Source organism: Aedes aegypti, chromosome 1 (genome assembly GCF_002204515.2).
Source record: "Aedes aegypti strain LVP_AGWG chromosome 1, AaegL5.0 Primary Assembly, whole genome shotgun sequence".
In the NCBI taxonomy this organism is placed as follows: domain Eukaryota; kingdom Metazoa; phylum Arthropoda; class Insecta; order Diptera; family Culicidae; genus Aedes; species Aedes aegypti.
In genome coordinates this window covers 271,771,657-271,786,186 of record NC_035107.1, presented here as the reverse complement: position 1 = coordinate 271,786,186, position 14,530 = coordinate 271,771,657, and the positions used below count along the sequence as shown (strand labels likewise).

General features: G+C 38.5%; 1 protein-coding gene across 1 annotated transcript; it reads right to left on the bottom strand.

The window, feature by feature from the left end:
- Positions 1 to 2,265: 2,265 nt before the first annotated feature.
- Positions 2,266 to 12,732, bottom strand: LOC5569056 (trans-Golgi network integral membrane protein TGN38). Its single transcript, XM_001652650.2, has 2 exons — positions 11,646 to 12,732; positions 2,266 to 4,467 (listed from the first exon to the last, which is right to left on the bottom strand). Exons 1-2 carry the CDS (start codon positions 12,280 to 12,282, stop codon positions 3,677 to 3,679), a joined length of 1,428 nt encoding a protein of 475 aa, XP_001652700.1. The 5' UTR covers positions 12,283 to 12,732; the 3' UTR covers positions 2,266 to 3,676.
- Positions 12,733 to 14,530: the final 1,798 nt, after the last annotated feature.

Here is a 14,530-nt window from a genome sequence, read left to right as displayed (position 1 = left end):
TCACTTCGGGAAAATATAATTTCAAACTGGCGAGAAGATTACGAACTGAGGGTGGGTTAGGAGCACAATCAGACCCTTGAATGTGCAATGTGGGGTAGTAATTGGGAATGCCATTGACGGTTTGTAATCTTCTACGAGGTTTTCGAAAACCAACAGGGCGCGTGCACCGGGTTGCGGATAGGAGCAAAGGGAGATCAATAGCATCTACCTAAAATAATAGAGCAAAAAGCCGTTCCATGATTAGGTAATGTTTAGGGATCTTCTATGGTGTTTTAGTACTATAAAATTCTTCACTCACTGGAAATTCTGGCCTTGATAATATAAATAGTGATAAAAACATAAAATAATACCTAATACCTAATAAGTACAATGTAGCTTCAATGTAGTAATAAATGAAATAAAATCAATTTTCTATGCATGACAAGGTTTTGAAGACAATCAATGAGTGAAAGAACTATCTATTAGAAAAGCCACATCAGCTAAGGCTATACATATACAAATGTTGGTCATAGGGTCATGGCAAGCATTCGGTATGTATGTCTATGACTGATTCTTATCTAATAGGGGCACTAGAAGACCACGCGGACAATTTTGAAACAAATTATTTGTATACATCGGTCTTACGATCCGAAAGGCTCAGCTATGCTGCAAAGTTGTTGTAAGCTATACATTACTACTGTTTTATTGTTTATAATTCTAACAAAACTACATAATTAACTCATTACTAATCACTGTTTCTATATTATCTTTTTCTCTCCTTCTTATCTGTTGCATGATTATGAGCATCACTAATATAATGCATGAGCATGCACAATAAGAATAATTTCAGGATTGAAAGCAGTACATGGATACCTGGATAGAATAGCTTCGAAAAGGGCGCTCAAAATATAATATTTCTGATCAGGGAAGTATTATTATCAAGGGTATGTAAAATTGTTCCATTATTAACACTTAGATCACACAAACAAATGAACTAATAATATCAAATATTTTTAAAATATTTTTATATAAATCAGCATCGTCAATCAGTGCAAAAACAGATAAAGTTTGTAAAGTTATCACCATCGATTGAATTGCGCTCTGTATAGTAATGTTCAATCAGTATCAAAATCTCCTAAAGCGTCGCATTGTGCCATCAGCAGCCCTTAGCATCACTCTCATATTGTTATTATTTTGTTGTTTATAAAATTTCTAGAAAGCGATCAGCATATTCTTTCTTACTTGTACTATGGCCGATCTATTTGGAATTTTAATAAGTCAAATCTAACTTCAAAACTCAAATTAAATTGCTTTCAGCACATTTACATTTTGCAGCATTAATCGCATTACTGTGTCAAGTCTTCTCCATTCCCTATACCCTACCCCAACCCTTCTTATCCTTTCCGATGGTGTTCAAGTGGTCCGCATAGACTATTACGGCCATTACCTATCCCTTCCCCCGGCTTTGGACTGACTTGCGCTCTCATTGCCCCACCAAACGCTGCAAAATGAAAATGAAATTTAGTTTACAGTTCGTCGATGTTTTCGCTCTTAGCTTCCGCTTCATAATAGCATATTAGGTCAATTAGGTGGGTATCACGCATCATAAAAAAAATCTTAAATTCCGTCAACACTCGATCAAACAGCTTCATGGTACAGAATCAAGCCACATTGCAATAATTTTGTCCCCTATTTGGTTGTCTGCAGACATGGTATGATCGTAGGCTTCAATATTCGAAGACGAATCCATTGCACGATATACTGCGTGCAACATCGCACTTTTTTTTGTTAAATGGCTGTTTGAGATATTTCGATTTGAATCAATGAACCATATAACTTATGATACGTATCTTTAAAGCTTAATACTAAAGTTTCGCGGGCCGCTATTTCAAGGAATAGTGCGGCTCGTCTATTTTCCTTTATATTCTAGGCGACGATCATCTTGAAGAAAACAAGGATACGGAACAATCAAGGGCGCTTCCATTTGTGGCTTGCTCGCTTTGGTGAAGCATTCTTCAAAACTTCGAATCTGAGGTATTTACAGACATCGTGTGACTAAGACAGACAACAGTGACTAAGATAAGTATCAGCTTGATCCTTCTTTCATTATCCTAGTCAGACAAACAAAATATTTGAAAATTAGATTTTTGAAATTTTTTATTATGTAAATTTTTTACATTTCTACCTGTTTTTCGTTAACCTAGAAATCCACATTTTCATCGGATAATACAAAACGATTCGCTTGTTGGGCCGGGAAAAACAAAAACAGAGCCTACAGTTTTTTTAGTTCTATCTTTAATATTTCTACTCTACGGATCCGAGTGTTGTAGTTGGTGTGTTTGTGTGAAGCATTGTTTAAATATTTGTTTTTTTTTTTCTATTGTTATGTACACGTTCGGTTTCGGTTGGAACACAATTCTTAGAACACTACTTGTTTATCTTCACGTGCTTTTCACGTTTCCTATAATTTATTATTATCATGTTTGCCAACATCCTTCCACCTCGTCTGCATCAGCAGTATAAGCAGCTTAAGCAAGGTTAAGCAGCTGCCGAGCATTCTTTAAACACGTTATGTAATGTAACTCTCCCTATTACTAGCGTCTATGGTCATACCTATAAGTAGGTATGGTTTTCATATGTTTCTTTTTAAATGATATTGTTTCCATTTGCTTTGTGTAGTTTTGCTTCGCTTTTTTTTCCTAATTTTTCGAATGCCAAGGCGTTTGAAGGGCGGCGTTTACTTAGAGTTTACCATGAATGGGTTTTGAGGATGGACCACCCTTGTATGAAACATAATCAAACTCCAAAATCACACCTTCAAAATTTATTATTGGACTTTCAGAAGCTACTGTGAAAATTAGAATGAAATCGATCAAGCTTGTATCGGAAAATAGAGCCAATATACCTATGTACTGCAGTAAACGACTACAAAAGTCCACTAAACGTGAAATTTGAAATCACTAATCCAAGTATTGTCTGTCTGTCAGTAACGCTTTGAAATGTTTCATCGAAATGATTCATTGAACACTACAAGCCTAACTTTAGAACACTACAACAGTTAATTTGATTGTTAGATCATTACAATTGAAATTAGAATGAAAAGGTTGAAGTTTGTATCGGAAAATAGAGCAAATGTACCTATACACTGCAATAAGCGACCAATGACCACAATTTTCAAGTAAACATCAAATTTGAAATCAGTAACCTTAGAGTTGTCTGTCTGTTAGTAACGCTTTGAAATGTTTCATCGAATACTACAAGACAAACTTTAGAACTCTAAAACTGTTAATTGTTAGAACATTACAATTGTCATTTGGAAAAACAGAATTTTACCGAATGTAATACCAAATCATGATTTTTAAACATCGATTTCACTCCAGTTTCCATAATTAGCTTCTGTGTGATCCAAAGCCAAATCCAGAGGGTGTGTCTTTGACCTTTTTTCATACAAAGAAGGACCACCCTGATGGGGTTCTCGTTTAATGAGACGAAATGATTCACAAATATATGCTTGGGATGCATGCTAGAGGTACCGAGAGCCCGGATAGCCGAAGCTAGTCATGATGATTGCACGTGAACAAAAAAAAAACAATGGTTTTGGGTGATTCCAAATGAAGTCGTTTTCAAATTCAAAACTCATATGAACAGTTCGTTTAAAAGAACTTGAAAGAATCTCCTATTCCAATCTCATTCCTCTCTAGTAGATGATTTGACTCGTTGATCGGCTGCTCGCCGATGCGTTGGACGTTATGGCTTCCTCCAAGTTGGAATCCAGCTTTCGGTAGGCTGCCGTGTGTTTGCGTCCCTTGCTGAAACCTCCCCGGCCGGAATTGGATCTCCGTCCTTCCACCAGCAGGGCCAACAGTTTCGACTTGTTGTGGTACGCCACGTAACAAACGATACACGCGAACATCATGAACATAAAATAGGAGAAAAAGTTCGAGTCGTCCTGATCGAAGAACGGATCAACTCGTTCGATTTGCACCGCTGATGCGGCCGGTTGTTCCACACTGAAGCCGTCCGAATCTCTGCTGCCCAGCACGTCCTGCCCTCCAAGTGGGCTTCCTTCCTTTACAGGACTTTCCTTGGGAAGAATCGATTGCTGCTCGGTCTCATCTTCATCGCCGTACTCTTCGCCGTTATCCATTATGTTGTTCAGGCCTTCTTCATTATTTATATCATTTAGGTTGTGCTGGTTTTGTTCCTCGTTGGCATCCACCTGTAAGTCATCCTCATCTGGATTCTCCTTATCCGAGGGTGCAGGCTTCTGTTGAACGCTGCTAACCGTCGTCACCGCCTTGCCGGTCGTAGCTTGGGATTTGACGGCAACACTGTCAGAGGGAGCATTTACCACGGCGGCATCTGCAACCGATACTTTCGTATCCTCTGCTCCATTTGCCTTGGACCCGGATTGATTTTGTACAGGCTTTTCCGGATCTGAGATGTTAGGCTGCACTGCCGCAGATTCTGCCGGTTTGTCTAGTGAAACTGAAAATTCGAATGATTAGTGAAAAGTATAAGGACAATTGTAACAAAGTTATGGTCTCAAATAAACTTGCTTATCGCTTAAAATATTTACTGGATGACTGGAAACAAAATTGCCTCTGGAAACATATTTTGTTGAAAAATCATTTTACTGATCTTTCCATAAATTCTCCCTTTCAATTCCTTAAGAAAGTCTTCTATTAATTTTGTAGGGCATTTCTCATTAGATTATCTTTAGGATTTTTCCAGTTGTTTCTTCTGGGAGTTTGCCAGATATAGCTTTTAAAACCTTTCGGTCGCCGCGTAACGCGAGTAGTCGCGTGTTGTACTTTGTACAGCAACCTCGGTTTTGCGAATATTCCAGGAGCTTGACTACTTAGAAAGATGGCGTCTTCAGCAAAGTTGTTCAGTAGCTCAAGAGCTATCATTAATCCAGCTAGTTGATTCTTAATTTTGCCACCAGATAAAGCTAGTGAGCACGAAACATTTGTTCTGCAGATCGCAGGATCTTGACCACTTAGAAAGATGGCATTTTCGGTAAAGTTATTCAGTAGCTCAAATGCTTTTTTTGATTAATCCTTGAAGTTCGAGATTAGCTAAATTAATGATAGCATTTGAACTATGCATTCACTTTGTCGAAGATGCCATCTTTCTAAAAGGTCAGGGTCCTGAAGTATCCGAAAAACAAAAGTTACAAGCTCACTAGCGCCACCTGATGGCAAAATTTTGAATCAACTAGCTCGAAAAATGATAGTCCTTACCTTACTGAACAACTTTGCCGAAGATACCATCTTTCTAAATGGTCAAGATCCTGAAATATCTGCAAAACAAAAGATAATGTTCCATGCCCACTAGTGCCACCTAGCGGCCAAATTCTGGATTAAATGAGGTACCATCAGATAGCGCTTCGCCTTCAGAACAACTTTACTGAAGACCTTATGTTTCGAAATTATCTAGATTTTGAGATATACCCATTTCAAATCATAGTGCGTTCATTATTAGGTGCGATCCATTAACCCGTTAACGCCCAAGGTATCTCACAATTGGAATTTAGCTCCGTTTTTGTTATTCATAGTCGTATTGCCATAAATTAAATCTTATTTCATCAAAAAAGTTCAAGTCTATGGTCTATCCAAAAAAAAATCTTGAAAGTGTGTCGTCCATATCTAGTTGTTCTATAAGTTTATTTTCGAGATTAATCAAATATATTTTCATGCGCTTCGACCCATTACAATGTAAACAAGTTGAAAAAAACTGCAGGTGAGGGGTAATTCATAAATTACGTCATGTATAGAAGAGGAAGGAGGGGGTTACAAGGAAATGTGACTACCCAGATAAAAATTGAAATCCATACAGAGGAAAATTGAGGAGGATGAATATGGCAAAACTTTGCGTGACGTAATTTATGGACGTACCCTGATAAAGAAATTGAAACATAAAGAATAAAAATTTCAGAGGCGAAAGATGCATGCCAGAACTAAATCATTTAGTGACTTCAATTCAATTTTCTGCTCTCCGACGTAAGTAAGATCAGCATCATAGATGCGTACATGCATTATAATAGCACTACACCTGCTTACACACCTTATAACAGCACTTCCGCTGCATAGAAACCCTATTACTGCATCATTAATGCTTCTAAGCCTGATGCATACAGGCATTAAATAAGAACTATATTGCCTGATGCATACAGGCATTAAATAAGAATCTATATGCGCATACAGGGCATGTTTCAATGCCATCCAGTGTTTTGACAGATATACCACGTGCTTTGTGTTTGCATATAGTGGTAAGACTATAAATCTTTTCACTACTACAATTGCAGGTTTTATGACGAAGAAAAGTGATGGTTTTAATTGGTCACTTTTCTTTCCAATACTACTCATCTTATGTGGCCGAAGGAGCAAAGGAGCAGGACTTCAATGTGGATCAAAATGAGGCAATTGCAAGTCCTCAAAAGGATGAAAACCAAAATGAATAAGTCTGATACGAATAAGTACTATCTGAATCATTTTATTACATTTTTGCATACTATTCGAGGTCTCCGTTTTCATTAATTCATTTATTTACCTCGTGTATCAGCTGCTTGGCCGCATACGCCAAAGCTCTCTGGCTGCGTACGCGAAAGCACAAAATATTCGCCCTAAAAACCTGGCGAAAACAACTGACGTTTCTGTCGTGGTCTTATATCTGCAATAGTGGTGCAGAGAAGCACGGTTATATCTATGCATTATAATGGCACGCTATTTCGCCTTTTCTGGCATTATAATAGCATTATATGCGTATATAAAACTGACATGCATCAAATGATTACCCTTTATGCGCATGTAATGCTGTAACCGTGCCGCATTATTGTGTTTACTAGTTACTTAGGTAGGCGAATAGCTTTCTTTGTATTTAATCAGTGAACTGATATATAAGCGAATAAAATGTGTACCCAGTAGTGCCATTTAGGTGATTTCCGAAGTAATAAGTTTCCAGGCGAATAGGTCTCATTTAGTTCTTCAACTTTGTCAAAGACACTAACTTTGTATCCAATCACTGGATTAAGATATAAGCAAATAATATGTTTGTCTACTAGCGCCACCTTGGGAGAGTTTTTCAAACTACTATGTTGCTTGGCGAATAGATCCCATTTGGTTGAACACTTTTGTCGAAGACACCAATTTCGAATCTCATCGCTGTTGTTTCTTATTATTCTAATAATGTATGATGGAAAATTAAAGTTTTTTAAATTTTACGATCAAGCCTTCTTGCCAAACACTGTCTAATGCCTTTTTTATGTCTAGAAGCGCAAGACCGACCAGTACAATTGTTGGATTTCAGATTTGTTGGAAAGAAACAAATTTGTTACACGTAAAAGTTGATGAGTGGTCGAATGTCCATGGCGGAATCCAAACTGTTCATTGGCAAAAATTGAATTTTCGTTGATATGGACCATCATTCTGTTCAAAATGACCTTTTCAAAAAGTTTACTGATGGATGGAAGCAAACTGTTTGGACGATAGCTAGAAGCTTCTGCAGGATTTTTGTCTGGTTTTAAAATTGGTACAACCTTAGCATTTTTCCATTGGTCAGGAAAATATGCCAACTGAAAACATTTGTTAAATATATCAACTAAGAATGATAAGCTACTTTCTGGAAGTTTCTTGATGAGAATGTAGAAATTTCAATCGTCGCCAGGAGCTTTCATATTTTTGATTTTTTTAATAATAGTTCTCACTTCTTCCCGATCAGTCTCCCAGGAATTTTCGAAAACGTTCTCTTGATTGAGAATATTTTCGAAGTTCTGAGTAACTTGATTTTCAATTGGACTAGTAAGTCCTAAATTAAAATTGTGCTCGCATAGCAAGTTTTTTGGCTTCTTCGCAATTAGTTGGTAATAATTTGTTTTCGTTTTTCAATGCCGGTATTGGCTTCTGAATTTTAGATATTTTTCAAAAGGGCTTAGATCCAGGGTCTAATTGAAAAATTTTATTTTCAAAATTGTTGTTTCTTATTTGTGAAAATCGTTTTTTAATTTCTTTCTGCAAATCCTACTATATAATTTTCATAGCAGGATCGCGAGAGCGTTGAAATTGCCTTGTTCTCACGTTTCTAAGACGGATCAAGACTTTAAGATCATCGTCTATAATCACGCATTCAAATTTTACTTCACATTTTGGAATTGCAATGCTCCTGACTTCAACAATGGAATTTGTTAAAGTTTCAAGAGCATTGTCAATATCAAGTTTTGTTTGTAAAGGAATATTAACATCAAGATTAGAGTCAATATACGTTTCATATGTATTCCAGTCGGCTAGAAAATAATTGAAAGCGGAGCTGATAGGATTGAGAATCGCTTCATGGGATATTTGAAATGTAACAGGGACATGATCAGAATCAAAATCAGCATGAGTGACCAGTTGGTTACCTACAAAGGTGACTAGAGTCGGTTAAGACCAAATCGATCGTAGATGGGTTTCTAGAAAAGGAAAAAAACATGTAGGGCTATCAGGGTATTAAATTGAAAAATATCCTGAAGAGCACTCATTAAATAAAATTCTGCCGTTGGAATTGCTTTGCGAATTATTCCATGACCGATGTTTCGCATTAAAGTCACCAATGACAAAAAAAATTGACTTATTGCGAGTCAATTTTGGCAAGTCAGTATTGAGCAAATTAACTTGCTGCCCAGAGCATTGAAAAGGCAAATAGGCAGCTATGAAAGTATATTTACCAAGCTGTGTTTCAACAGAAACATTCAAAAACTTTAGTTTCAAATGACGAATATAGTTGATGTTTTATACGCCTATGAATGATGATTGCAACTCCCCAACATGCTCCATCAAGACGATCATTACAATAAACAAAAAAAGTTAGGATCTCTTCTGAGTTTGGTTTCAGGTTTTAAATAGGTTTCAGTAATAACTGCGATATGTTCGTTATTATCTATAAGAAAATTAAACAGCTCGTCCTCTTTACCGTTCAAAACGAGAATTCAAAATATTTGAATTATTTTTTATTGGATCCATTAGAAAAACGTAACAACAATTAGAAAAACGTAATAACAATTAGATTAGTAAATTTTACACCAACTTGGACTGCTTCAGTCATAGTGGTGGCTTTGAACATTGCAATCATTTGATGCAACTGTTCAGTTAGAAAAATAAAATCAGAGGGAGACATATCACTTGAAGTGGGTACATTATCTGATGATTTTCCGTTAGAATTTTCGGTAGACGAAGAGGCGGAATAAAAGTTTCCTGTGGCGGCAGGGTTTTTTTTCATTTGATTTGAAACAATTAGAACGGGTACTCGTAGTATGGAAAAGGGGGGGGGAGTTCAAATTACCTGCTACGATATCGGCATAGGATATTCCTTGGGTAGATCCATTCGAAGTTAAAAGATTCGAACGGCTATCCGACGAAATAAAAATAGTTTGTTAATGAACATGATTATAATCTTCCTAATGGGTATCATTCTTAATCAAGCGATCATTAACTGAAAAATGAGCATTGTTTGATGCTCTACCAGGGGAATTCCGGAAACGATTGTTATCGTAACAGACATTACCGTTCATTTGCCTGGCACTAGCCTCGACGACTCGCCTACGCGAAGGGCAAGCCCAAAAGTTAGACTTATGATTGCCCCCATAATTTGCGCATATGAACTTATCGGTATTACGCTTTGCATGAAAAATTTCGATTCCTGGAAAATCTAGGAAGATTCATCTGAAAATTTTCCACCAAAATCATCGTAGTGACCCCTGATTTTGCATTATGTATTTGCTGCCACTTTGGATGTTTGGATCGACAGTGACTCAATAACCAATTTAAACAAAATATAATATTTATGTATGCTGCTTGCCTTTCACACCCTTTCCTTGAGAAGCACTACTCAGAACACGTATTCACAAATAGATTAACGTTGTAAGGTAGGAGTCAGTATCATTACAATGAAGGGGAATTTGCGATCAGGTTTCAATGGCCTTGAAATCAAAATTGAAATGGCAATCAGGAGTCTACATGAAAATCTTCCGTGATTCTTCCATCATTATGTTTACTTGCTGGACACAAAACGTCACTGTTTACTGAGGTTCATTTGCTCTATGCGGGGATTGCTCGCTGCGCGTTATTTCCGCGAAGGAAACCAAATTTTTAAATTTCCCCGCAATATCTTCCTTCACAGGACAGACGCGTGAGAAGAACCTCCGCAAATCATGCATTTAGCATCCATGCGGCAATGTTTTGTTCCATGACCCCACTTTTGGCACAGACGGCACTGCAAATTTCCTCCAGGTTTCTGGAAATTTTCCCATGTCACACGGGCATCGAACATAAGTCTTGCTTTTTCCAAAGCTTTAATATTATTCAGATCTTTTTTGTTAAAGTGAACTAAATAATATTCTTGAGAATGCCCTTTCCGAACAATGCCAGATTGGGTTATCTTTTTCATAATGATTACTTGGACTGAGGAAAATCCAAGTAAATCATTTATTCCATTTTTTGATCTCTTCAGGTGACTTACAGTCACTTGAGAGACCTTTCAAAACGACTTTGAACAGACGTTCAGTTTTGTCGTCATAAGTAAAAAAAATGTGCTTCTTCGCTTCAAGATGTTTGAGAAGAAATTCGCGATCTTTAAAAGTTTTCGGTAAAATGCGGCAGTTTCCTTTCTCTGCGATTTGGAAGGAAACCTTGATTCCCCTAATGGAGTTCAAGATCTCCTGCCTAAATCCTCCAAATTCGGAACAACTGACCACAATAGGCGGCACTCTTTGCTTCCTCACTTGAATCAAAGAGCCTGGGCTAGAGGCTGCTTCGATTTGGTGTTCGGAAAATTTGTCTCGAGCATCGAATTGATTGCTCATTTCGATGCAATCATTAACATTATCCATTTCGCCCTTGGAAGAAAGTTCGTATTCCGGAGTAATGTCCTCTCTTCCATTCTTGCCACGTTTACTAACAGTTTTTAACCCCACTTATTTGGAAGGAAATTGTGAATTCAGAGATTAACCCTTGCTATTGTGTGTAGTTGCAATCATGTTTAGTGAATAAACGAAAAAAGACGTGACCTTCGAGAGGTTTTTTTTCCCAAGACGGTGTCCAAGAAGGATAACCACCGCTAGCTTTCACTAACGGGTCCAAAGAAAAATCGAAGGCACGGGTCCAAACAAGGATGGTAAAGGGATCAATAGTAGAAAAATAGCACTGAAAAGGACTGTTTTAGTATTTAACTTACAGGAAAGGCAACGATAGTAAAAAGCAGGTTCAGGAGGAAATCCTGAGATAGACGCAGAAAAAGAACATAGTAGGATAGGAGCATCGGTTTTTGCCATCCTAACTTTCTAGTGCCTTTCTAGTTATTTCTTCACAAATCTACTTTGCAATACTTTCTGAGGTCTTTCCAGGTATTCCTAAGGATTCCTAAGAGAAAATAAAACTTAGCTTTTGAATCAATCAAAGCTACCATTGTCGATATAGACAAAAACGGTGCTTCTACCGTTATCCATCTATAAATTACTAAAAATTAGTGGGAATTTCTATACAAACTTCGGAATACCTGGAAAGACCTCAGAAAGTATTGCAAAGTAAATTTGTGGAGAAATCACTAGAAAGGCTTTAAGAAACCTCTTATAACAGAGATTTTTTATAGACTTGCAGTATAATTGTGACCCAGACCCGTAGACCTCGACTTACCATCGTTTTTGACCACCTCCGGAAGGTTGCCACTTTCCACCGGCATCGGAGGAACCACAACGCTGGCCGCCACCTTCTTGGCGGGATCTTCCGGGAGCACCTTCGCAAGCACTTCCTGCTGGAATCCCCACAACAACACCTTGCAAATTGGTTTCACGTATATGTCCGTCATGTCATCGTTCATGGCCACGCACCACAGGCTACAACGAACTTCCTTTTCCAGCGGACTATCATCCCCCGTCAGTTCCGGATGTTTCGCTTTTCTGTTCCTCAGCACTGGGGACAAGTTGTCGCAGAAGTTGTTGGCATCCACCTTTTCCGCAATCACTTTCTGGACCTCATCGACCGTGACGGGTTCCGGTTTGCGTTGGGTCAGAACCGTCGTCGCCAGGGAACGGTACAGGTCGCAGAGTTTTCCGGAAATTATGTCTGCGTTGCAGTTGCTCAGGAATGGCAACTTGCTTTCATCCAGCAGGGGTGTTTCGTTGGAGGTGGCATTTCCACTAGACGGATTCACCGGATGCATTGCTTCCGGAAGGGGACCCGGAGGGGCACATCGGGCAACCAACGCATGGTGAACCAACAGCGAAGCGATGACCAGCACCACTTTCGATGCGAAATTATTCTGGAACGGCATTTTGTGTTTTGCTTCCAGAGAGGAGATCCCGTTATAATTTATGACTAACTGCGCGGACGGTAGCTCACTGATATGCACCGTTTTCGACTCTTCGATAAGGAATTAATCCGTTTTTTTTCTTTTCTTTATCTCAAGTATGACGTGTTACGATAAAGACCTGCGTAACATCACTTAATTGAATGTTTATCGGGGGTTTTCTACAAACGCAATTAAAAACACTTTGTGTCTCACTTGAACAACACTAAATTCTGACTCTTCTTCCTGAAGACTTTGACAACTTCATGGATTTTTTTTCATCATCATCATCAGTGATTGTTGTGACTGATGATTGTTGAACCCCCCTCGCGAGCACATGTGCAGGTGAGCGAAAAACTTCAAACTTTTGATGGGATCAGTGGCGTTGTTCGAATTCTTCGCAGTGGGGGTCAATTTAAGGTGAAACCTGATGAAACGAGGCATTTTGCTGTATTTTTCTGATTTTTTTTTTCGAATGATTAGGTATGGGTTTATGGGATTATTCACATACTAGTGGTCCCGGCAAACTTCGTCTTGCCATCAAGTAGGCTGTTGATAAACGCTGTGGATCGTGCCATACAAAATGACAATTTCGTTCACGCTCGTTTTTGCGACTTTCCCGCTGAATATCCAAGGATTTTTATACACACAAACTCGTCGGAACATTTTCAAGACATCCACCCACCCCCTTCAGCGTTAGGGATGGTACACAAATAATGTAACGCTAAATTTCGACTTCTTTAGATCCCCTCCCCCCCTTTGTCACGCTTTTTGTATGAGTCCTCTAAAAATTGTGAATCTATGACAAAAGGTCGAAAGGCAAAAGGTGGAAAGACAAAACGTCGAAAGGACAAAAGGTCGAAGAACAAAAAAGAAGGAACAAAAGGTCGAAAATCTTTTTTCAAAGAAGGAAAAAATTCCCACCAAGCAAATCACTTTCGACATTTTGTCCTTTCGACCTTTTGTCCATAAACCAAAAATTGTATATGGCTTGTCACGCTATGCCTGACCCCCCCCCCTTAGAGCGTGACATAAGTTGTGTACGACCCCTTATGAAATTTGTGAATGAACTCCTTCCTATTCATCACACTAACTCCTCCTGAAACAAACTTGCTTCAAATCTCCTTCTGAATCGAATATTCCTTACCAAATAAGCGCCTCCTGTCTATAAAACCTTTCTAATCTCTCGGCTCTCTCAAATAAAATAGTTCACCTCGCTTTTCCCCGAATAAAATCACTCTGTTATCCTGGCTTATCTTACAGTACTTGGATCCAAATGAAACAGTAAAGCCCTCAGTACACTCTTTGCCAAGTGTGCAAATTTTTCCACGCGCATAAACTAACACTTCAATATCCACTTGACACTTCAGATGTTTTGTCATTGTTGAGACCGATGTTTGCATGCTGGTTTATGCGTGCGGAAAAAATTGCACACTTGACAAACAGTGTACTGAGGGCTTAAAACCCTCCTCTATCATTCGACTAATTAAAATCACATTTGCAGCCAACTCGGGGACGTATGCAACATTTTTCATGCACACTCCTGTAGAGAATAGGGTTAGCACTAGCAAGCATGTGTACGATAAAATCAGCGTGTATTTAGAGCGGATAAAAATCATCGAATTTAACTGGAAATTAATCTAACACGGAATCCCGAATAGTCTTCGAGTCGTGCGATGTTTAGATCACGACCAATGCTGTCGTGTGAAGGAGAAAAGGAGAGACAAAGAAGGAAAGGAAAGCGATTCAGATTTTGGCACGAAGACCTACGATAATCCTTCGGCTATCGAGAGGAGCCACGAGAGCGTGTGCGTATGTGAGTGAGAGAGAGATATACAGAGCGATAGCGTGAGAAGGAGACATCGAATCGATGCAACTTGGGCGAAGTGATCGCTCGAGATTTTGCCTCATTCTGTTGGTTAATTTCGTGAAAGTAACACGCTTTTGAGTTTTTCTTCAACGGTAGAAAATATGGCGGGCAAGCGCAAGGAATGCGACAATGGCGCAGCCGAGGCTCCTTCTCGGTAAGTATTTTAAATGAATGCCACATTAAAAGTGACAAAAATTGCAAACTGTTTTGAGTAACAAAAAAACCAAAGGATTGTTACAAAACGAAATTTGCATTAGTTTGCTGAGAAGCCTAAGAAATTTGAAAAAAAAAAAACAAAATGGTGGAACATGCGGTGAAAATAATTTGTTTAAGAAGCACATGTGAGAGAAACGGTATGCGAAA